The following is a 24974-nucleotide window of genomic DNA, read 5'->3' as shown; positions in this document are numbered from 1 at the left end:
CTTAAGGACAACTTTTCCTCTGAGGGCGCCTATTAGCTCACACAGTATAAGTCCGTGTGCAAAGAAAGCGCTAGAACCTTTCAAGACAACACTCAGCAGGGACATCCATGAGAGAAGCAGCATTCTGACAGGCAGGAAGGACAGCCAGAGTGTGAAGAAATGCACATTTTCACTTCTCCCTCTCCCCCTCCCTCCCTCCATCCCTGTATGTCTCATTTTTTGGAAGGAAGGAAGGAAGGAAGGAAGGAAGGAAGGAAGGAAGGAAGGAAGGAAGGAAAGAGAGAAGGAGAGAGAGAGAGAGAGAGAGAGAGNGAGAGAGAGAGAGAGAGAGAGAGAGAGAGAGAGAGAGCGCATTTTCGTATAGGGAACAAGCATTTTCCCCAGCAAATAGCTCTTGAAAGTGGGCTGCCTAATCATACCTTTCTTAGAAGTGGTATAATCATCCTATACAACAAAATCGAGTGAAACAAACCAACCACAGCTATGCAATTCCATACATATGACACCCTAAAGCAGCTCCTATAAAAGCCTGGTATGTTGGTGCCTGCGATACCAGTATACTTGGGAGTTGGAGGCAGAAGGATCAGGAATTCAAGACCATATTGAACTACTTGATATTTTAAAAACAAGCAAACAAAACAAAAAAAAAATCTTACAAATAAATACATTTAAAAATCTTATAAACAGCATGCCTTTAGTCACAGCAGAAGGATAAAACCTTTCATCAGGAGGCAAAAGCAGGTACATCTCTGTAATATGAGGCCAGTCTGGTCAATATAGCTAGTTCTGGGACAGTCAGGGTTACACAGAAAAACCTTCTCAAAAATCAAAAACAACAACAAAACCCAAAGCAATAAATAAATAAATCTTACAAGCAAAATCCCTCACTGCAGCTTAATATAGATTAGCAAAAAGTTGGAAGTAAACTGAACAAATAAAAGTAAAGGACATATAAACTACTCAAACAGAATCTGAAGGAACAGAACCACAAACTTAGTACTGTAGAGAGATACACCAAGCAACACTGGGTCCAAGGGCATGGCATTTGTACAGCTACTATAAACACATGCTCACTTTGATTCCTTTAGTTCCTCCTCGGGAAGAACTCTCATATCTATTTGTCAGCCTCTAATAGTCCCTGAGATCAAAACTAACTATGAACTTTACATTTGACACTGAAATGTAATATGACTGAGTCATGGTTTCAGTTTTATCTAAGCTTTACTGAAAAATGAATGTGAAGATCAAATTATGACAATAATTAATGTCTTGATAATGTCTAATATATCATTCCTACATTTTTTTTGAGACAGGGTCTTTCCTTATAATCCTGGCTGTCCTAGAACTTGTTCTGCAGACCAGGGGGCCTCAAACTCAGAGACCCTCTCTCTCTGCCTCCCAAGACCTGGGACCACCACCCAGTTAAATGTTGGTGTTCTTGGCCATGTGGGTTGACAGAAGAAAAAGGGTTACTCAAGGATGAGTTAAGGCCTTGCTGGCAGCAGGGAAGTCCAGCCTCTGTGGACTGAACATCTGGAAAAAGCAACTTATTGATTGTTACACAAAAGTTGTTTTTAGGGTACAAATCCTTATAACAAAGCCCCTAATCTAATCCATAAGTTTTGTGAAGGAGAATGGCATGCCTTGCAACTTTAGTATTTACTGTGTATTGTTTGCAGCACTCAACAACGCAAGACACTGCAGGTATGCCAAGACTGACCTGTGAGCAAAGTCCTGCCAAGGCTGTAAAGCTCCATCAGAAAAAGAACTCTACAGAGAACAGAAAGCAATCACTGTCTTCTACAATGACTTGGAACAAAATAGCTGCCTTTTTAAAGTTTATCCTGGATATAAAGATTCTACTAGATTTCCTGCCATATCTCCTCTTCTCGTTGTGTATAATGTTTGTAGGGCAGACAACTGTGGGATTGGTCTCCTCCCTTTACCATTATGTGGAACTCAGGGTCAAACTCAGCTTGTCAGACTTGAACTGTAAAGTTCTTGACGCCTGAGCCATCTAGTTGTACCTGCAAATAAAAATTTATAAAGAGACAAAACAAGGAGATGAGGAGGCAGAGACAACATCATGAGGGATGCCGCTTCCCTGGAAATCTTACCTGAACAGAAGGAACATCTGTAAAAGCCTTTATAAAATCATCTTCATCAACTGCTCCAGCCCCTCCTTCTTTAGAAGTACCTGTTAATTAAAAAGAAACTGGTTTTCTTTTTATGTCTTTTAGGTATATTTTTAGGTATCTTAACAATAAGAACCATGTGAAAGATCCCTTTGATAGAAACAACAGTATAATTTTGAAGGATATACAAAATGTTTTAAAACAGGGCAACTTCCAGAGAAGTTGAGGCACTTGGTAGCATTTGGTTACGTCCTGATGCAACAGCACAAGTACAACTCCACCACTACTCTATGCATTAGCAAGGACACAATAAAGAAGAAAGGATAAACACTTCAGAACTGAATAGTAAGTATGTCAGGCGTGGTGCTCAAGCTTATAATCCTGGCACCTGGAAGGCTGAGCAGCCAGATTGTAGCACCCTCAATGCCAGTCTGGACAACACAGTAGAAACTCATCTCAAAAAATCCTAATTCAATCATTAATTGGCAACATTAAATAACAATAGATTTTTAAAAATGATGTAAAACAATGGGAACAAAATCTATATATGATGCTGTGTTTAGGAACACATGTGAAAGAAGTGAGGGTTTTGGAATTAAATTTGATTATATAAACCTTCATTTATTATACACAGAAAATCAATATTAGCAAGTTATTATTTTATTTTTAAAAGATTTGTTTATTTTATGTATATGAGTACACTGTGGCTGTCTTCAGATACACTAGAAAAGGGTGTCGGATCCCAATACAAGTGGTTGTGAGCCACTATGTGGTTGCTGGGAATTGAACTCAGGACCTATGGAAGAGCAGTCAGTGATCTCAACGGCTGAGCCATCTCTCCAGACCAGCAAGTTATTATTATACCATAGCTGGTAAGCAGCAGCTATGTAAGAGCTGATAGTTAAGCTACTGTCTTTCAGCTCCACCTCTATTCTTCTGAGATGTTGAGCCTAAAACCCAGCAAAGTGTCATCTTTCTGCTACTTTTCTGTTGAGCTCTATCAACAGGTGATACAACTGAAAGCTTGCAGGAATTAAGAACTCATTCCTTTCACAGGGAAGAGGGATGCATCCTGTTCTTGTCAGTTAAACTCTAGTAACTCTGGCAGACCATTTGTTCCAGTTGATAGTTTTTCTAATCCTTGCTGAATCTGCTCACAGTGCTTGGAAGACAGCACCAGCCAGCTCATGCCTTTTCGAAGAGTGCTGAGTCTAGACTGGTGGGTATCTCTTTAAAGTTCTACAGTTTTTTATTAGCGTCTTAATTAGATACAATTAGAATTGTCATTTTTGTACACATATGCAATTTGTTTCTATAATATATATCCCTGCTTCCATTACTGATTCCATGCTGGTTCTCTTCTCTTCCCAGCCATGTCATTTTACTGTTGTCACTCTGGGGTAGGGGAGCAAGAGTTTATTTAGGGTTGCTTCAGAGTTTGTTTAGAGAAGCATGAGCTACAGTGGGAACGCATCTCTCTCACACATCATCCATTAACTGTGTAAAATCATCAAGGAGGAACGGTGCTCCACGAGCCCCTTCCTCGCTGTGACAATGCTCCGAGACTCCATCCTGGGCATGTAATCAAAGTAGCTGCGGGCTGAAAAGCGCAACAGTCACATGATGCCTAGAGTGCATTCAAGTGCATACACTCTTCTCTCTTGCTTCTTCCAGCACTTTCCTGCCCTTCTCCCACAATGTTCCATGAACCCTGGAAGGGTGATAGGATGCCCCATCTGTAGTCAGGTACTCAACAGTCAGAGACCATTCATTCTATGGGTTTCTGAAGTCTCCCCCTGACCATAACAGCACGACCCCATGGTATGAAGGTAACCTTTAATTACTGCAGCCTCCACATTGGTACCCAGAATTCTAGGGATAATAGCTGCTACATGCTCTCTATCTACAATCTTTTTGTTGTTGTTGTTTTTTAAATTATTTTATGTGTGGTTTTTGTCTATGTATATGCCTATGTATGTGTATGTCTTTTAGAAGATGTCAGATCTACCAGAGCTAAAGTTTCAGGGAGTTGTAAGTCACTCAATATGGATGCTAAGAATCAAATTCAAGCCCTGTGCAACAGTAATACACTTTCTTTAATTTTTTTTCTTTCTTTCCTTTTTTTTTTTTTTTGGCTTTTTGAGACAGGGTTCCTCTGTATAACTCACTTTATAGACCAGGCTGGCCTCGAACTCAGAAATCTGCCTGCCTCTGCCTCCCCAGTGCTGGGATTAAAGGCGTGCACCACCACGCCTGGCAGTAATACACTTTCTTAACTACTGAGCCATCTCTTCAGCCCTATTTTCATATTCATAATTTACCAAAAAAAAAAAAAACAAAACAAAACATTGAATGTGCCTAATCTGAAATATCTGAAATTTCAAAGTCTGAAGTGCTCCAAGAGTTGAAACATTTTGAACATTGTGATAACTAATATTCACAGTTTAACTGTACTTAGAATCCAGTCCACAACCTCCGTCCGTAACAGTGTTTCCAGACAGGGCTAACCCAAGAGAGAAACCCAACCTTAAATGTATATAGATGACGCCTTTCCATGCTCTGGGGTCAGAGACGGATTTAAAAGGAGAAAGGGAGCTTGTAGTGACAATTTTGGAGTTTGGGCTAAAAAACAAACAGAAAACCCACACAAGTATTACAACTATGATTTTTTTCTCCTGCTCTAGCAGGTGTCTAATTTTTGCCAGCTGCAGATAATTTCTGTGTGTGTGATATTTGGAATTCTGAGGATGTTTATTTTAGAGGGTATATAAATGATAGGGCCCTGAGAGGAGGGATGGGTTGTTGGCTGTTGTTGGTTGCAATTTGTTAGTTATGCCCAAAGGAAAAATGAGAAAGAATAAATTAGATATCCTGATAACAAAGATCACACTTGCCCCAAGGAACTCGATGACCCTAATCAGCAGGAAGTAGTCTAATGATGACATCATCTCCTTTCAGACCCTGGACCCTATTCAGGTAACTCCAATCCCCTCCCTCTATCCTCTTGTCTCTCCTATGTAGTATTAAGGAGTGGAAAGGGTGGAGAAGGTGGTAGAAAGAAGAAACCCTGAAATAGGAAAAGACAAGCTACAAGTGATACCCAACAGGAGGCTAGGGAGAGTGGGAAATTTGATTTCAAATGCTGTAAAGAAAATGGTAGGCAGTCTCTAGATGGTCCATCCTTTCCTCTCAGCTCCAAACTGTCTCTGTAACTCCTTCCATGGGTGTTTGTTCCCAATTCTAAGAAGGGGCAAAGTGTCCACACTTTGGTCTTCGTTCTTCTTGAGTTTCATGTGTTTTGCAAATTGTAACTTATATCTTGGGTATTCTAAGTCTCTGGGCTAATATCCACTTATCAGTGAGTACATATCATTTGAGTTCTTTTGTGATTGGGTTACCTCACTCAGGATGATGCCCTCCAGGTCCATCCATTTGCCTAGGAATTTCATAAATTCATTCTTTTTAATAGCTGAGTAGTACTTCATTGTGTAAATGTACCACATTTTCTGTATCCATTCCTCTGTTGAGGGGCATCTGGGTTCTTTCCAGCTTACTGCCATACTGGGGGATCCATCCCATAATCAGCCTCCAAACGCTGACACCATTGCATACAATAGCAAGATTTTGCTGAAAGGACCCTGATATAGCTGTCTCTTGTGAGACTATGCCGGGGCCTAGCAAACACAGAAGTAGATGCTCACAGTCAGCTATTGGATGTATCACAGGGCTCCCAATGGAGAAGCTAGAGAAAGTAACCAAGGAGCTAAAGGGATCTTCAACCCTATAGGTGGAACAACAATATGAACTAACCAGTACCCCGGAGCTCGTGTCTCTAGCTGCATATGTATCAAAAGATGGCCTAGTCGGCCATCACTGGAAAGAGAGGCCCATTGGACTTGCAAACTTTATATGCCTCAGTACAGGGGAACGCCAGGGCCAAGAAGTGGGCGTGGGTGGGTAGGGGAGTGGGAGGGAGGGCATGGGGGACTTTTGGGATAGCATTGGAAATGTAAAGGAAGAAAATACCTAATTAAAAAAAATTTTTTTAAAAAAGTAAAGATAAGAAAAGAAAAGAAAAGAAAAGAAAAGAAAAGAAAAGAAAATGGTAGGGAAGTAGTGTGGATGGGTCTGGTGCTGCTCCAATTCCCTAATAAATGAAGGAGCCAATCACTGTGCGAGTAGGCGGGACATCCAGGTTCAAGGAAGAAGAGAGGAAGAGAGGAAAGAACAGGACAGCATAAGGGTAAGATGTAGCTGCTAGAGTTTCCAGGTGTCGTGGCGGATCTGCAAGGACTCACCACCGGAGGAATCATGTTTTAATAAGACTTATAAGATTAGGTTTTAGTTGTTGTGCTCAGAGACTGAGTTACCATTGTTTCTGAACTAAGTTTGTGTTGCATTTTCCTTCACGCAGCAGCTCATCTAGGTTCAAGAGAGAAAGCCTGGTTTGCCAGATGTGCACCACAAAGGCCATGGGGGATTTTGAAGCATGGTGCTGGCGTGGTAATGACCCACCAGTGGGAACCCAGGGAGCTGGGTGGAAAGGTTGTGGAGTTCTGAGTTAGAGTCTCCTCGAGATAAAACCAGGCCAGCCATTGCCCACAGTGCATGACCGGCCAGGCCACCAGGGCAAAAGCACAGCAAGGGGCGCGGGAACGTGCCGGATCATGTTTTTAATATCTCCCGCAACAGGGAAGGAAGGAATGGATTTTTTTTTTCAAGAGACCAGAAAAAAGTTTATTACAGCTGCTAACAATTGGATATCCCTGCTTTTCTACCAGAGAGGTTTTCTGTTTTGTCTTTTTCTTCTTCGTATCTTATGTTTCAAACAAGGATAGAAGAATGGCTGAGCAGTTAGAAAAATGTGGGTGGAAATGGAGGGGCCTGAGAAAGAAAGAATGGCTGAAATAGGAAACAATCTGACGACACAGCCCATTTCGAGAGAAAACGTTACTCTCAAAACCAACCTTGCCATAAGAGTGGGAGGAGGGGTGGCCCTGGGTTACAAGATCACCATCAGCTTTCACAGTAGTCATACATCATAGGCCTGCTAACGGTGTGGAATATAGTTATGATAAGCTAGGATGGCGTCCTACAGAAATGATACATCTAAGGCATTTTAAAAAGTCTATGATATCATATGGAATAAACTCACCTTGTGTGAAACAGACTCTAAATAACTGTACTACTCAAAATAGAATTATTCTCCAAAACCTGAAGGGATGAGCGACAGCTGTCCTAGAGGATGGTCCACATTGCATTGGTTAACATGGCGGAGAGAAGAAGCCATGAATGCTGAACAGCAAAACAGTGAGGGGAGTGAGTACAGCAAAAGTCCACTTGCTGGGTGAAGGGCGGTGCTCTGATACACAAAACCACATTCAATTTGATCACACTTCTATAAAACAATGTCGCACAGGGGCTTTAAGAGCTTGGGACAAAGCTGAGAGGCCCAGGAAAGGGTCCACCCCATCTACTAAGATCGCACAAAGCTCTGGAGAAGGCACACTGAGGGGTGTTTTGTTTTGTTTTGTTTTAAACAAAGAATAGTCTCAGCTATGAACAAAGCTGTAGCAGACCTTGATGCAAGGTAGATGTTGATAGAGACCTTGGAGTTTGAAATTTTGAATACTGAATGTAAAAACATTAGACCATTAAAGGCAGGAACACCATCTATGGATGAGTGGGTAAGGGATATGACCAATACTGATTCTAATGTATACCATGCTAATATCATCAATCAAGCTGTATCTCTAATATCAAAATACTTGGTGCTTCATTTGGGGGAAACACAGTCATTTGTTTTCAGTAAAGGAACAGCAGCAGCTGAGAGACATAGGGTTATAGGAAAAACTGAGGCTGTTAAATAAATCAGCCTATAAGTTTTAGAATATGTTAACATCAAAATGGAAGCCAGCAAAAGTTTTGCACTGGAACACAGATTTGCTCATAATTCTACAGGAAATGAAAAGGCTGTAGATACCATCAAAACTGATAAATACTAGAAATGAGCAGGAAAAGTGTTCTGCAAACCTTGGCCACTGACCCAGAAAGTGCTTACTTCACTGAAAAATGTTTCTGTTTATAGTTTCCTACTACACACAGCAAAATTAATGGCTTTAAACAGAAATGGAGAAATATAGTGACAATTTTGGAGCTTCAGAATCTTTAAAAGAAAAACACAGAAATCTAAAACTTACTAAGAATACGTTTTGATTTAATCCTAGGTATAGGATGTGGGGCTGCTTCAGGTCATCCCCAACAGCTCACTATGCTTTGCCTCAACACCCCTAATCAGCAGGAAGTACTCTAAGGATAGCAGCGCCCTCTTTGTGACCCCGGCCTTACTCAGGGAGCTCCCTCCTTCCCCCTCTATCCTTTTGTCTCTCCTATCCAGTGTTAGGGGTTGACAGGGTGAAGAATGGTGGAGAAGGGTGGAAGAAAGGAGAACCCACAGAGTAGCAGAGGACAGCTACAGCAGCTGGCTGAACACCAGCATCCTGCACGCCCTGACTGCTGACACAGTGTACCACTCGATGCCTTACTGTCCAGCCATCAGGTCTTCCACACAAGGATAGGATGCATCCCTCAAATTCTAAGTTAAACAAAATGCCCCTGTATTGCCTCTTGTCAGATACTTGGTCAGAGTAAAGAGAAAAGCGACTAACGCCAGCAGTACTGTGGTGCCACAAGTGAAAAGCTTCATGCCACACAGTGCTGAGCCATGCAGTGCTGATCATTAACCAGCTTGTTTGAGATACGCGACACCATCTCCAGATCATGGTAAAAAGTATCTACAACACTCGGATGAAGCTTACATTTAGACTTTAGACCTATTCCCAAAATATCCCATTATGCATATGTACACATTCAAAAACTTAAACTAAAAACGTTACAATACAAAAGCAATGCTGGTTCCAGCATTTGGATAAGGACTACACAATCTGTACTAAATGCTCTATAAAAATAGCATGATTTGGGTCTGTAGAGATGGCCTGGGATTAAGGGGACTGGGCTCATCCTGAGGATCTGGGTTGATTCCCAACATGCAGAAAAAGCAAACAGTCTGTAAATCTAGTTAAAGGGGATCCAATGCCCTCTGCTGCTCTCTGCAGGCAACAGGCTCATAAGCAGTCCACAGGCATACATGAAGGGAAAACACCCATACATATAAAATAAGTAATAATAAACAAATTTAAAAATTAATAGCAATGTGGGCCACCACCTAATTGAGCCTGGTTAACAATGGCAGTTTTTGTTGCTAACTCTATCTCAATATTTAACTATGCGATTAGTGTAAGAATTCAATATTTAAATTACACAATGTATATTATAAAGGACAATTAACTTTAAAACTTTTCAAATTAAACAGCTTAAAGATTGGAGCAAGAAACTACCAAAGGCAATTTACAGATTCCTTGAAATCCCCATCAAAATTCTAACACAACTCTTTACAGAAATTGAAAGGACAGCTCTCAGCTACTTCTCCAACATCATGCCTGCATTCCTGTGCCCATGTCACTAGGAGTGGGCTCTGAGGTTTCGAAAGCCCAAACTAGACCCAATGTATAACTGTATGTCTCTGTTTCTCTGTCTCCCCCTTCCCCTCCTCTCTGTTGCCTGTGGAAAAGAATACAGCTTCCAGCTACTTTTCCAACACCATGCCTGCATGGCTGCCACTGTGCTTCCTATCATAACAGACTCAACCTCTGAAACTGTAACCAAGCTCCCAGTTAAATGCTTTTTCTTTTTTAATAAGAATTGCCTTGACATGGTGTCTGTGACAGTTTGAATACGAATGGCCCCCATAGACTCATGTGTCTATTAGGAGGTGTGGCTTTGTTGGAGTAGCTGTGGCCTTCTTGGAGGAAGTGTGTCACCGTGGGGCCATCCTATAAGGTCTCCTAGACCTAGTGTGGTGGTCTCTCTTTCTGCTGTCTGCCTGATGAAGATGTAGAACTCTCAGCTCCTATTCCAGCACCTCGTCTACTTGCATGCTGCCATGTTTCTCACCATGACAATAATAGACTAAACTACTGAATTGTAAGCCAGCCCTACTTAAATACTGTACTTAATGAGAGTACACGTGCCCTGGTCGTGGTGTCTCTTCATAGCAATAAAACCAAAACTAAGACAGTATCTCATCACAGCAATGAAAACCCTAACTATGATAGCACTCTTGGGCCCAAAGTACTTTATATCCTACCACAGAGACACTTGCACAAGCATGTTCATTGCTGCTCTATTCATAATAGTTAGAAACTGGAAGCACTCTACATGCCTGTCAGTGGAGGAATGGATAAAGAAAATATGATACATTTACACAATGAGATATTACTCATAATTTTTTTAAAAAAATCATGAACTTCACAGGTAAATGGATAGAGCTACAAAAAAAATCATCCCGAGTAAGGTAGCTCATGCCCCAAAAGACAAATATGATATGAGTTCATGTACATGTGGCCATCAGCTATTAAGTCTTTGATAAGCAAGCTACAATCTGTGTAACTACAGAGGTTAGATGTAGAACAGGCCCTCCTCAGGACGGGGGCGTAGACTATTACTGGGGTGGGGGACTAAAACAAGAGGTTCATGTGGGGAGAGGGAAGGAATAAGAGAAGAGGGGGATATGGAGAGGGACAGCTAAAAGTATGGGTAATTTGAGAGATTGTATGGAAACCTAATTCAGTAGAAGCTTATGTGTATATATAAAATGAAAGAAATCTAAGCTAGAATCAGCAAATAACATGGGATATAAAGTCCCAACTAGACACCTCTCACCATCAAATGACACTTCCAGTGGCAGGAATGGGTCACAGCTCATTAGTTGTCAGCTGAGGGCCTCATAAAAACCTGCAAACAGCCCAGATAATTGCCAAGGTTTCTGGTTGCTCTCCACAAACTTACTGTAAGGCTGGACTGCTGACTGCAGCACTGCTGTAACTCACAGGACATGGACAAGCCAAGCTGCTGACTGGATAGAGCAATGGTTCCTGACCCCTTTAGGGTAGTGTATCAGATATCCTGCATATCACATATTTACATTATGATTCATAACAGTAGCAAAACTGCAGTTATGAAGTAGCAATGAAATACTATTATGGTTAGGTTAGGGATCACCATAATATAAGGAACTGTATTAGGAGATTTGAGAACCACGGATCTAGAGCCTGCAGCCCCACTGACTAGTGCTCATGGTACTTACTGAACATTGTGATGCCTGTTATCAAAGAGAAAAGTAAACATCAACACGGCTGCAGACCCTTCAGTCTACAATGCTGGCCTGCCTGCAACACATATTTGTACTGTAATGACACTAAAGTTGCAGGAGTAACCAACCACTACTTGACTGGAATTAAGGCCCACCCATGCCCGACACTGCCCTAGTGGCTAAGGCCTGAGACTAGACAGGCCATGGACCTAGGAGGAAATCAAGGACTACTGTTCTGCTAAAGGAGCACAGCACGCGATGACTCCGAACGTCTCGCTACACTCGTAGATCAGTGTTTTGCTAAGCTATCGTCACAGAAGATTCTTCCTGCAGTAGATGGGACACAGGGAACCACAATCAGACAATGTTCAGAGAGTGAGAAGCCCTGGAACATGCATCCTAAATGGGATGCCTCCATGAAATCCCTCCTCTCAGAGCTCAGGGAACTCTGTGAAGAAGGAAGCAGAAAGAGCAGAAAGATTAAGAGGCAGTGGAGATGTAAGATACCATAGAAACAAGGCCTTCTAGATACGGCAGGACTGACATACATAAACACTCACAGAGACTGAGGCAACAGACACAGAGGCTGCCCAAGTCATGGCCAGATAGGATGCGAGTACTGTGAGGGGAAGTGGACATGAACCCCATGCCCAATGGAGAAGCTATCTCCAATTGATAACCTCTCACAAAGGGAAAGTTGGTTTTCTCATTGGGTATGCAAACCACACTTAGGGGCAGGCCTCTTGCTCAGCAGTAGAAGCTAACACAAAATCAATTCAATGGTATTTTTAGGTTTTTGTTGTTTTGTTTTGTTTAGGGGGGGCTCACAATGCTTTGTCTAAGTTTTTGTTTGCTTGTTTTTGTTTTGTTTTGGTTGTCTAACTTTATAGATCACTTGCTTAGATACTATGATTTCCAAGTTTGCGCACGCCTTTAATCCCAGCACTTGGGAGGCAGAGGCAGGCGGATGTCTGAGTTTGAGGCCAGCCTGGTTACAGAGTGAGTTCCAGGACAGCCAGGGCTACACAGAGAAACCCTGTCTCGAAAAACAAAAACAAAAAAAAGGGGGGGGGGGAAGGGAGGGGTGAGAGTAAGTCTCTACTCTCTATAAATTATCCAGTCTAAGGCATACTGTTAAAGTAGCAGAAACAGTCTAAGAAAAGATATTGAAGTGGAGGCAACAGCTTCCATTCTTAATACTGAAAAATATATTCGTTAATGAAGAGAGAATCTAATTTTAGGACCTACATAATAAAAAGGACTGACACCGCAGAAGGACAGAGAACACACAGCAGGTATTTCAGACTGGTGACACTACTGAGGCAAGACAGTATTCAAGGTTTTGAAAGATTATTTAAAACTGTATGTAGTGTATGAGTGTGTACAAATGCAAGGGCCCTCCTCAGGGACTGGATAATATTCAAGAATTCAACTTCATTAGAATGTACACAAATATAAATATAAGCTTGGGATTGCAGCCATTATTATAAACTTCTATTTACATGGATCAACTACAATAAGGCTAAGAAAGTCTCACACAGGCAGTTTTTCTTAAAGATATGTTTATCTTTCTAAGGCAGAACTAGAATAGATTTGTGTCTATAAAGCTTTACAATGTTCTAACACATCATTTCCCATCAAAAAGAACAGGGAAGTTCAACATGGGAGGACTCAGATGCTACCAGTAACAATCTCTGGGTCATGAGGTCATGAGCAGGCACTCTAGTGTCTTTCTAAGTTTAAAACCTTAAGCTGGAGGCTGGAGGTACAGTTTGTTGGTGGAGGTACTGCCTAGCATGCAGAGCCCTAGGTCCCATCATCCTCAGCTGAAAAGAACCTGGGTGCAGTGGCACACACCTGCAGTCCTAGCTCTTAGTGTTTGAAGGATCAGAATTTTAAGGTGATCCTCAGATACACAGCCAGTTCAAGGCCAATCTAGGACACAATAGACCCTGTCTCAAAAATATGACCTTGACTTGATCTCTTTTTACAGGGCTTTCAGGACACAGCATGGAGTGGGGCACAGAGAAGCTCCACAGGCAAATGCAGATGGGAAGAATAACTTACAGGTATGGGTCTTCAACCCACATACTCAAATATCAACAAAACTGTCATCTTTTTTCCTAGACATTCTGAGTGCCTCAAAAAAATAAATTTTGTACAAAGAAATGTCTTGACATTTTAAGTTTTTCATAGGAAAAAAAAATTCTAACATCAAAAAAATAACCAGAGTAAAACGTATTCATTCTTCCACATGGTGACAAAACAGGCAACCTGCTACTTACAATAACTTGTTATTTTCTCAAATTACCTTTACCTTGAAGGTATCAGGGTATCAGGGAACTTTCTGATATACACGCATAGACAAGATTTTAAGTTGGAATGGTGACTGGCTGATCACTAAGTTCCAAACTTAATAAAAAAAACCTCTATTACAGACAAAAAGTAAGAAGTGTATGTGCCAACTTTTCTTTAGGAAATGACCTAGAAATTGTGCAAAAGCAAGTCTGACAGTGGCATCAGCAGGTGCTCACCCCATCCCGGTTCCGACTGTCTATCTTGGGGAAGGAAGGCAGTGGACTCTGAGGGTCCACCTGTGAACACCAGGTCAGAACTTCCTTCAGGTCTCATCAGTGCTAAAGTCTTCTGAGTCAAACCCATCTTTCCCCATCATCAAGGAAGGAGTAAAGAAGGAAAATAAAGCCAAAGCACACACACAGAAAGGGTATTTGGGTTTTCTGTTGGATGTTTCTTTGTCAACAGGGTCTCAGCCCAGTCTGGCCTGAACATAAAATGTAACTTGAACTTGTGAAACTTCTGAGCGTCAGGGTCACAGGAGGACTGAGGTTATTAGGTTTGTATCTTCATGCATGTGAAGCAAGTGTTCCACCAACTGAACTACCTCACAGGACATGGAGATCTACCAGCAAACTTCTGCAGTAGAATCAACAACACATGCTTTGAAATGAACGAAGTGTGAATCCTGTTGTGCTTACTATTTAAAAGAAAAAGCAATTCCCCTGCTTCTGTGTTGGGGAGAGGAATCAGCAGCAGCATCTGTAGCGAGTGGGTATTTACAAATGACTAGAGGAGGCCTGGAGACATGGCTCAGAGGTTAGTGACTGCTCTTCCAGAGGGTCTGAGCCCAAGTCCTAGCAACCACATGGCAGCTCATAACTGTCATGAGCCATCTAGGAGAGGCTAAGGTGGCAGGTGACTTTCCTGGAGGTGGCTCACCATTTCTGCATGGTCAGTGGTGAACGTTCCCTGAGAGGCAACATTCAAAGAGACTTCATCTCAGGACTGCCTCCTGAAACTGACATGCTTTTCCTGTCATTATTACATAGCCTAAAGACTGTGTGCATTACCCACTCTATTGAGCAAATTTCCTGCAGATCAACATAAAGATGAGCTTTCATGAATTAAGACTGTTTAGATGAATTAATGATTTATAGAACACCTGATTTGATTCAAATAATTTTAGGAAGAAAGTTTTAAGAAATGGTTTTAGTTATTTTGCCAGAAAGATATAATAAAGTTAAAATCAAAAACAGAATGTGCCCATTTCATAGAATAGTAAGTAAAGGGTGTATAATAAGGAATACAATGACCTTTCACAATGACACTAAAAAGAAATAGGCTTGGGACAAATCTGTGATCAAGTTAAAATATTCATTCTAGGTCAGGTCCACGAATAAAGCACAGGTGTACACTATGATAAAACAAGGTAATGTGAAACTGTTGCTTTGAACTCATAGTGCGCTTATAGACTGAATTGCTGCTTTGAACTTAACTATCAACATCCTTCATAACCCCTTTGTGTAACATTTTATCTATGAGGTGATTTTTTAAGAACTTTTGTCTATAAAAAGGCCAGGGAAGAAATAAAGCGATGGCTTGTGAGCTCTGCCCCATCCATCCCTCCAAACGTGTGTGTGTGTGTGTGTGTGTGTGTGTGTGTATGTGTGTATGTGTGTGTGTGTGTGTGTGTTATTTGGGGCTCCACTAAATGTATATATGTATATGCTTATTTGTCTATATGTACGGATGTAAGTATATGTGTATGTATGTAAGCATGTATGAATTCTTGTGGAGTTGATTGAGACAGTAGTCAGGCCCAACCAGAATGTATGTGCGTATTCTTAGTAAATGAATTTCTTTCTTTCCTTTTCTTTTCTCTCTGGTACAGGAAGAGTTAACAAGTTCAAGCCTCTCACCTGTCCATCAAGAGTTCCTTGAGCACTACAAATTAAAGCTTTTTTTCTTAATTCCCTTGCTGCTAACAGAAAGAGTTTATTACTAGAAGCCAGCAGCTTTCAGCCTTAGAATAGCAAAGAGTTTTAGACAAAAGAAGAATCGTGAAAGATAAATTTCAACCTCACTGCTGACTCCATATCCCATCTCTGCCTTTCCTCGGAACTTTTTCACTCCAGGCAGGCCACTGGCACATAACCATCTGTAATGAGGTCTGGTGTCCTCTTCTGGCATACAGGCATACATATAGGCAGAACATTTTATAACAAACAAGCAGATAGATAGATAGATTAGACAGACAGACAGACAGACAGACAGACAGACAGACAAACTTCGTGAGAAAGAGTGGGTGCTGCAGATTTTGAGATGCTGGTACTTCCTAATAATGAGAACTGAAAGCTGAGGCTACCATTTACTTATTGAGGCAGTTCCAGGCTGGCCTTGCTGTGCTGTGCTCAGGATCGACTCCACCTATGGAGTGCTGAGATTTGTGTGGTCAAAGCAATTTCAATGTAGTCTTTGATGTTAAAGGAAAACAACACAAACACTTGGCTCACCTGAGGGACTAACTAAGCAAGAAAAGACAAAGGACTTTTGAAAACAGGATTTGTTCAGTTATGTCTCAAAGACAAGTTATTAACCTCAAAATCCAAAGCTAATTATAAACAATAAAATTATACCACCATCCAATCCATCTCTTATTTTCAAAACAAACAGTAGCCAAAGCAACTGGTATACAAATAGAGACACTGTAAGTCAGGAAATAAACTTTAAGAAGTCAGTGTCAAAGCCAGGCATGGGTACTGTATGCAGAAAGATCAGGCTTTCTAAGGTCAGCCTTGGCTACGTATCAAGCTGATGGCTAGCCTGGGCTCCAGGCAACCATTAAAAAGAAACAACCCCAAACTAAAAGATACCAAGAAGGATACATTTCAACAAGAAAATACTTAAAGATCTTTACATTTACAAAGTAAAAGTCACAGATTTTTCTTACTGTGTCCTGTTGGAGTCCTACTTGCTAAACCCCAGAACAACACATTTGGTCACTATTGGTCACTATTTAGTCACTATTGGTTATTGTTGAACATCGGGGCACAGGGCCAGCAAAACCCTATTTATCCACAAAAATAAGTGTGTGGCAGCAACAGAAAGATAACTGTTATACTTTTCTGGCTTATTAAATATTCAACTCTATGTAAGTTACTTTATTTCTGCAGACTCAATGCTGTTCATCAATTAAACTAAGAGAATAAAGCACTAAGCTCTTAAATGAAAAGAATATAAGCAATAACATTTCAGAAGAGGTGCAGAAGAGAGTGGAGAAACAGGGATCAAGAGAGCAAGAACCAAACATTCCTTAAGAACCACTTTATCCACATCAAGGTTCATGATCCTTTTGGGGAACTCTGCCAAATTAAAAACAAAAACAACTTAAATTTCCTGGTCTTCTCATCCAGTGAACTTCAGAAACTCATCCCAGTGAGTCAGCAAGTGGAGCACAACTGTAATGCTGAGGAAGAGGGATAGAAAGTTCAGGGCCAGCTAGCTTGGGCTTCAGAAGAAGCCTAAGGGACAGGAAGAGACTGGTGGTAATTAGACTTATTTGTATTTCTTTTGTTTACCACAAGTCCTTTTCTTCTACTGCCCTCAAAAAACAGAGGCATTGTGGAATGCTTCAGTAACAGGCACCTGCAAGGCATTACATGGCCACTAAAAAATAATAAATAAATAACAACATCAATAAAAAACTTAGCCATAGGAGGACAATGGAGATATGCTAAAAGATATACATGAAAGAATGACAACATAGTTTATAGCTGCAGAAAAAAACTAAAGGCAATCCAAATATCTAGATATGAATTTTAACTAAGTTACTAATTTAATTTAAAAAATATTTTAGCTATTTAAAACCATGATAAAACAGCATAAAATAATAAGTAGAAAAAGTATACAAAATGATATAATACAAGTAGTGCCAATTTTGTCTTCTCAAGAAAATACAGGTATGTGTGGAAATAACTAAAAAGACGTTATCTCCACACTGGAGCTAGTGTATGTGACTTCTATTCGTGACTGTATCTACTACAGCCTGTTCGTGTCCTCAGACACTGGAGCTGGCACCATCTGGATTACTATGCAGAGTTCTGTGAGGGCCAAGGTTCCTTCCAATACAAAGATGATGCAGTGACTCTAAGAAAACTCGCTACAGATAATTTAAAACTCAACATGTCTGCCAACACCAGAACATCTATCTATAGGTAAGTTTTTAAAGAAAGACTGATAGCCAAGAATGCATTAATTTCAGAGCATCAGTATCCTCTGGCCAGGCACGTGTTTCTTAGAACAGCCGCCTGGCATGGCAGTTCAAGCTTGTAACTCACGCATTAAATTATGATTTGGAGGTCAGCCTGGGTCACGCAACCAAACAGACAATCAAGTGGGCATCGATAACAAGAAAAACAAGAATGAATCTGCGATTGCTGAAGAGTGAGAAGAAGAGGAAGGAGAGTCCCTATCTAGGAAGATGAAACAATGCCTACCTCACACTATCCTACCTACAAGGACTGCAGACTGCCAACCGCAGGCTAAGGGGATTAAGTCAGTCCTTCAAGAAAAACCTTTTCATATCAGAGAACCATGTGGCCTGTGGCAAATAAATTACTCCAGAATTAACTCATAAAACCAGAACTAATTATAAACCACTAGTCGAGATTCATAGGAATGTTAAATATTATGCCAAATATATACACAGTGTAATTCATACATTTTTATTATAGTTTATTTTTAGCAAAGGTTTTGTGAAATTATCACGTTAGAATTCTGTAATTCTGTAATTAAAGATCAGGAAAAACCTCCCCTGTAACGAATGAACACTGCTATTTGTTAGAGAAGAAACCACAGACTACCACATGCATCTTCCTGAGGACCAGACTGTGTAAGAAAGCATCCTGTGCTACAGTACTTATACTGCAGAACACACTTCTGGATTGCAAAACAACATAAAAAGTTACCATACTTTCTAATTATATGCTATGTGAGAGTTACAGAAAGGTAAAACGAGTCACACCGGTGCTGCTCATCTTCACTACTAGCACTCCAGAAGCAGAGGCAGGTGATCTCTGTGAGTTTAAGGCCAGTCTAGTCTACACAGCTAGTGTGAGCCAGCCAGGGCTACATATAGAAACCTTTTTTTACAGAGAGAGAGACAGACAGACAGACAGACAGATACAGAGAGCGAGAGAGAGAGAGAGAAGCACCCCTATATTTTTAATCATAAGATTTAGGAAACATGTTTGGATGTGCCGAATTAGAATACAGCTTCTTTCAGAACCATCATAGTAGGCATGCAGTTTTTATTTTCCTTTCCTTTTTGTCATTAATCAAACTATCACAGACAAAAAGATAAAACGCAAAAATTGTCAAGACCTTCACTTTCACATCAATTACTATAAACAAAACATTTGCAAGATATTGTGTGTGTGTGCAACTGCACACACATGTCAGTATTTTAAGATGAGTGACCTCTAGAATTCAAATAGGTAATTGTTCTTACAGACTTATTCTGACAGACAGATCCTGCAGAAACTCACACCAGGTAGATATTCATGGATCCTACTGTGTACATGAAAAAAAAATACCATTAAAAAAAATTAAAGCCAAACTAGAACAGTTCTAAAAAGCTCAGGATGTGCTGCACCACTGCGTAAAACCTGCTTCCCCACTTTCTTATTTGTTATCATCAAACCCAGAGACCATTATCTGAGGCAGTTTTACTTGATCACCATCAGCCAATTCCTGTTGTGACAAACTACTCAGTATCTTCAACCATTTTAAATATTGGAGTATTTAATTTATTACACCTAGACAACTGTGAAATCATACTCTACATTTCTGCACTTCAAAGCTGTGACAGCTACAATACCCAAAAATGACCCAGTCCTGAAATACCACTCCCTTTAAAAGACACACTCCAAAAAAACTACTTCTTTGAATCTTTCCTTTAAAACTGGCATCTGAAACAAAAGTACCCAAAGAAAACACAAATTTATACATGTTCCTATCGGAAGTAACGATCTATAATAGTCATGTTCTAGAAGGCAGACACTTTCTATGCTGCAACACTATCTCCAGCCCTGCATTTCTACTGCAGTCATGAATAGCACACTGCTCTGAAGCACTGAGCATCACAATGCATGAAGCATGCACATTGACCTGACATGCATCTGCATTACCTCCAACCTTAGGGCCACCTGCTGAACCAGGCTTCCTTGCACTGCTGACAGGATTCCCAGGAGTTTTAGGTGCAGGAACCTTGAAGGCTGAAGCAGCTGACGACGGCCTATTTCCATCCACTGATTCCTCATCATCAAAGCTTTTATCTGCACAAAGAGTAAGAAAATAAATACTTAAGGAAGCAAGCTTTTTCCATTTTCCATTATGACTCAAAATAAAAAAAGATATGAATAAAAATCATTATTTAGGTAAGATACAAATAAAAAAATAAAGACACTTTGAATAAATATTTATATATTGGTTAACACCATATAAAATAACCTCTGTGATTTAAAATAAAAATGGCATATTGTCACATTTACCACATACGGAGTCAAAACATTAAAGCAAGCATATTAACTTGAGAGCAGTCAAAGCATCTCTCTTTTTTGCTGCTCATAGAAGCATTTTCTGCCAGCCCCTCCCATAGTCAATCTCCAGCACGCCCTGCCTTATTCCTATACCCAGATTCTGCAACTTACAATCACAGATCCGTTTGCAAATCAGCCGCCTCATTCCTCCGAATTTCCCTCACCCTAGAATAGCTCCTAATAGTTCACATGGCCAAATACAGTAAATTTGATACTAATCAAAGATTCTATCAGAAACAGATAGAAACAACCACAGAACCACCACTGAGGTTTGTGCCGGCATTTTTCTTTCTCTTCCCTGCCCTAGGTGCTGCAACAGCCAATCAGCTGCAAGGTGACATCATCTTATGGCAGCTCCTGCCTCATGAAAGGTAAAAATTCTCCATGCATCTAAAAAATCCTCTATGCACTTACAGTGTATCCTCTATAAAAAATGTAAAAGATTTCATACTAGAGGTTTATAAATCTAGATTTGATTTTTCTTACTACATATGAAAATCCATATATAAATAGGACATTAGGTTTTAGGCAGTAATTACTGTGCTGGGTGCTACTGCATCAGAAAGCATGGTAACAGCAGGGCTCGCTGCTGTACATAATTAACTCTGTATGTAACCTCACAATGTGCTGCCTACGGTAGCAACAGAAATGAAAGCAAGCAGTCTCTTCTCTTAAGGGACTCCGAGGCTCCTTCCGGAGTATGCACGGTGACACTGCTGTTCTCTCCTCACATAGGAGCCTACAGCCTCCAGTCAACTCCTCCCTCCTCCACTCACAAGACAGATGCCATGCACTCTGCTGACAAACCGTTTTCTCTAGGACCCTGCGCAGACCAACCATGGCAAACAAGATGGGTGAGGCAGAGAAGCAGCTTTACCACAGACTTCAGATCAATATGTGACAATTTTCTTCCTGTCCCTTCTGTTCTCACTCTACAAATGCCCACTCATGCTGAATACATGAAGACTCACCACCAATATCACTATTAGATAGGGACAAAGACAGGACCCCAACAAATTTAAGATTGTTAATGGGAAAAATAAATATATAATCTAAAATCACATTCTGTTTCAGCAAATGTTTTGTTAACATCACTTCTACCCTCAAGCTCCCACCCTCAAATTCTTCTAGCTTAAATAAAACATCCCTTTATCATAACACCGTCAGGATGCCAGTATGGAGAAATTAATGAGCTTAAAACTTGTGTTTTATATATAATCACTCTGTTAAGAAATCAGAACAATTCAAAATAAACTTTTTTTGTTAACTATTAAACACACACACACACACACACGACAGAACAGACACAAAAATCTATAGAAAGTCAGGCACTGAAAGAGGAGGCAGAAGTTCCCATGGAAACCGTGTTCTCATCCTATACACACAAGAACTGAAAAGTCTAAGTGTCCCTTACCATTTAAAAAATTAACTCTTAACATTCTCAAGCTACTAGGATTTTAAATAAAAAAAAATTATAACAAAGCTAAGCATACAAATTCCAAGAAACAAATAATAAATTTTCACAAAACCAATGTATTAGTATAATCAGTATCCAGCTGTAAAGACTGCCTTCGCCTTGGCTCTTACAAGCACTCTCAGAACCCCTAACTAAACCAATCAGTTCTGAATCCTCACACAACAGGAAAGAAGTACAGTATCCACTGTGGCATCTAATTTCTCTTCACTAGATAGGAAGATAATACTGGAAGGTTCACTCTGCTCCTTACGGCTTTCTGGTAGGAACGTATCACAGCTTACTGGTACCCATTCATCCCACTGCCCTCAGACATTTCATTTGCTGAGAGTTTGTAGTTATTATAAAGCTGTGCTCTTAAGGGTAAGTTAAAGGGCTTCATGGATTTCAACATTATTGGCAAATAGCACACAAATGACAGGTCAAGCATCTCTAAAAATCAAAACTAGGAACCGTTGGAAAATTCAGTGCTTCTTCCTAACACAATGCTAAGTTTCAGATATGATACCATCTTGTATTTTGAATTAGGGGATTAGCAATGTTCAGCTAAACAGATTCATAAAAATACTCTAAACACAGAAAAAAGACAAAAATCTGAAAACACTCCTGGTCCAAGCATTTCAGGTAAGGGATGTTCAACACGTAATTTACTTGAGACCACAGGAAATCACAGCTCCATTTACTAATTTAATATCTAGGGCAGTGTTCCTCAAAATGTAGTACTCAGATAAAAGCTTAGCATCGCCTGACGTCTGTTGGAGATGCACTTTAAATGATTATCACACCTATGATTTTATGTATTTGTACCCATGTGCAATGGCATTCATATGGAGGTCATATTGGTCCAAGAGACTGAACTCAGGACATCATGCTTAGTAGCACCTTCACCTGCAGAGCCATCTTGACAGGCTCCTAAATTCCAATTCTTGGGTATGAACCCATTGCACTGCATCAGAAATTGTGAGGATGCAGCCTGATAGCCCACCTACTAAGATCATCTAATAATCATATACGATCCAGTCTTCTATAGCAGAAGTTGGTCAATTTCTCTTTGTAATAAAAAGGGCCACATGGCAAATATAGGCTTTAAGATCTATACACAAATATCCTTTCGTGCAATTGCTCAATTATGACATGATAACAACAAAACAACACACAAACTGTAAAGAAGTGGGTGTGGCTTTGCTTCAGTGTCATGGATAGCCAGGATTTGCCCATAAGCAACAATTTGCCAATTCCTGGTCTAGGGTAAAAACTAAAAAAGTAAATGTATAATTAAAAATGAAAGAAAGAAAAACTATAGAAACATTAGATCAAATAAATATAGAGGGATTTAGAAATTTAAAAACAGATATAATAGGAAATAATTTATATTTTGTGCATATTTATAAATATAAGAATTCAGCTTCCTGTATACTGAAGTACCAAGAACTATTTTTGCATTTTAAAATAATCTAACATGCGTTATTCTTTGAAGCAGTAAATCTCAACATGGAATTTTTTTTTCATTCCACTGCCCATTAACATGAGATCAATTAGGCACAAATAGTCACTGAACAAATCTATCTCACTGCCCACTTAGAAAAAGTTAATTTTTAAAAATAATTTCTTGGTGATTAACTTTTGAGTTCTTTATATATTTTGGATATTAGCCCTCTGTCAGATGTGGGATTAGTGAAGATTTTTTTTCCCAGTCAGTAGGTTGCCAATTTGTCTCATCAACTATGCCCTTTGCCTTACAGAAGCTTTCCAGTTTCTTGAGGTCCCATTTATCAATTCTTGATCTTAGAGCATGAGCCACTGGAGTTCTGTTTAGGAAATTTCCCCCTGTGCCTATGAGTTCAAGGCTCTTTCCCACTTTCTCTTCTATTAGATTCAGTGCATCTGGTTTTATGTTGAGGTCCTTGATCCACTTGGACTTGAGCTTTGTGCAAGGTGAAAATATGGGTCTAGTTTCATTCTTCTACATACAGACAGCCAATTAGACCAGCACCATTTATTGAAGATGCTTTCTTTTTTCCATTGTATATTTTTGGCATCTTTCTCAAAGATCAAGTGATGGTTAAGTGTGTGTCTTTATTTCTGGGTCTTCAATTCTATTCCATTGATCAACATGTCTGTTTCTGTATCAATATCATGCAGTTTTATCACTATTGCTCTGTAGTAAAGCCTGAGGTCAGGGATGGTTAAGAACTGTTTTCACTATTCTGGGTTTTTTGTCTTTCCAGATGAATTTGAGAATTGGTCTTTCCATGTTTCTGAAGAATCGTGTTGGGATTTTGATGGGGATTACGTTGAATCTGTAGATTGCCTTTGGTAGGATGGCCATTTTTACTATGTTAATTCTGCCAATCTAAGAGCATGGGAGATCTCTCCATTTTCTGAGATCTTCAATTTCTTTCTTGAGAGACTTGAAGTTATTGTCGTACTGGTCTTTCACTTGTTTGGTTAGAGTTACCCCAAGATATTTTATATAATTTGTGGCTATTGTGAAGGGAATTGTCTTGTTAATTTCTCAGTCTGTTTATCCTTTGTATAAAAGGAAGGCTACTAATTTATTTTAGTTAATTTTATTATATCCAGCCACTTTGTTGAAGTTGTTTATCAGCTGGAAAAACGGGGTATAAAACTAAACTGAGAATTCACAACTGAGGAATCTCGAATGGCTGAGAAACACCTAAAGAAATGTTAAGTCTTTAGTGATCAGAGAAATGCAAATCAATGACCCTGAGATTCCACCTTACACCAGTCAGAATGGCTAAGATCAAAACTTCATGTGACAACACATGTTGGAGAGGATGTAGAGAAAAAGGAACACTGCTCCACGGCTGGTGGGATTCCAAACTGGTACAACCACTCTGGAAATCAGTCTGGAGGTTCCTCAGAAAATTGGAAATAGATCGACCTGAAGACCCAGCTAGACTACTCCTGGGAATATACTCAAAAGACGCCCCACCATGCCACAGGGGCCCCTGTTCCACTATGTTCATAGTGGCCATATTTGTGATAGCCAGAAGCTGGAAACAACCCAGATGTCCCATGAGAGAAGAATGGATACAGAAAATGTGTTCATTTACACAATGGAATACTACTCAGGTAGTATTCATCCTGACTTTTGCAGGCAAATGGATGAAACTAGAAAATATCATCCTGAGTGAGGTAATTCAGTCCCAAAAGGACATGCATGGTATGCACTCACTAATAAGTGGATATTAGCCAAAAAAGAAAGAAAGAAGAGAGGGGAGAGGGGAGAGGGG

At 40.1% G+C, this 24974-nt stretch overlaps 1 protein-coding gene across 29 annotated transcripts in view; it reads right to left on the bottom strand.

Moving 5' to 3' along the window:
* Clasp2 (cytoplasmic linker associated protein 2) overlaps window positions 1–24974 on the bottom strand; it is a 172202-nt gene that overhangs the window by 80243 nt on the left and 66985 nt on the right. For 25 of the 29 annotated variants that reach the window (XM_029481868.1, XM_029481874.1, XM_029481876.1 and 22 more), the window contains 2 exons: window positions 19833–19979; window positions 2118–2197 (listed from right to left, as the gene is read on the bottom strand). In XM_029481868.1, the coding sequence (XP_029337728.1) occupies window positions 2118–2197; window positions 19833–19979 (227 nt within the window). Of the gene's footprint in view, window positions 1–2117; window positions 2198–19832; window positions 19980–20354; window positions 20552–24974 lie in introns of those variants that run through there. The other 4 variants (XM_029481890.1, XM_029481893.1, XM_029481894.1 and 1 more) reach the window with 2 other exon arrangements.

This window comes from Mus caroli, chromosome 9 (assembly GCF_900094665.2).
Source record: "Mus caroli chromosome 9, CAROLI_EIJ_v1.1, whole genome shotgun sequence".
NCBI lineage: Eukaryota > Metazoa > Chordata > Mammalia > Rodentia > Muridae > Mus > Mus caroli.
This window is presented reverse-complemented; position numbering and strand designations above follow the sequence as displayed.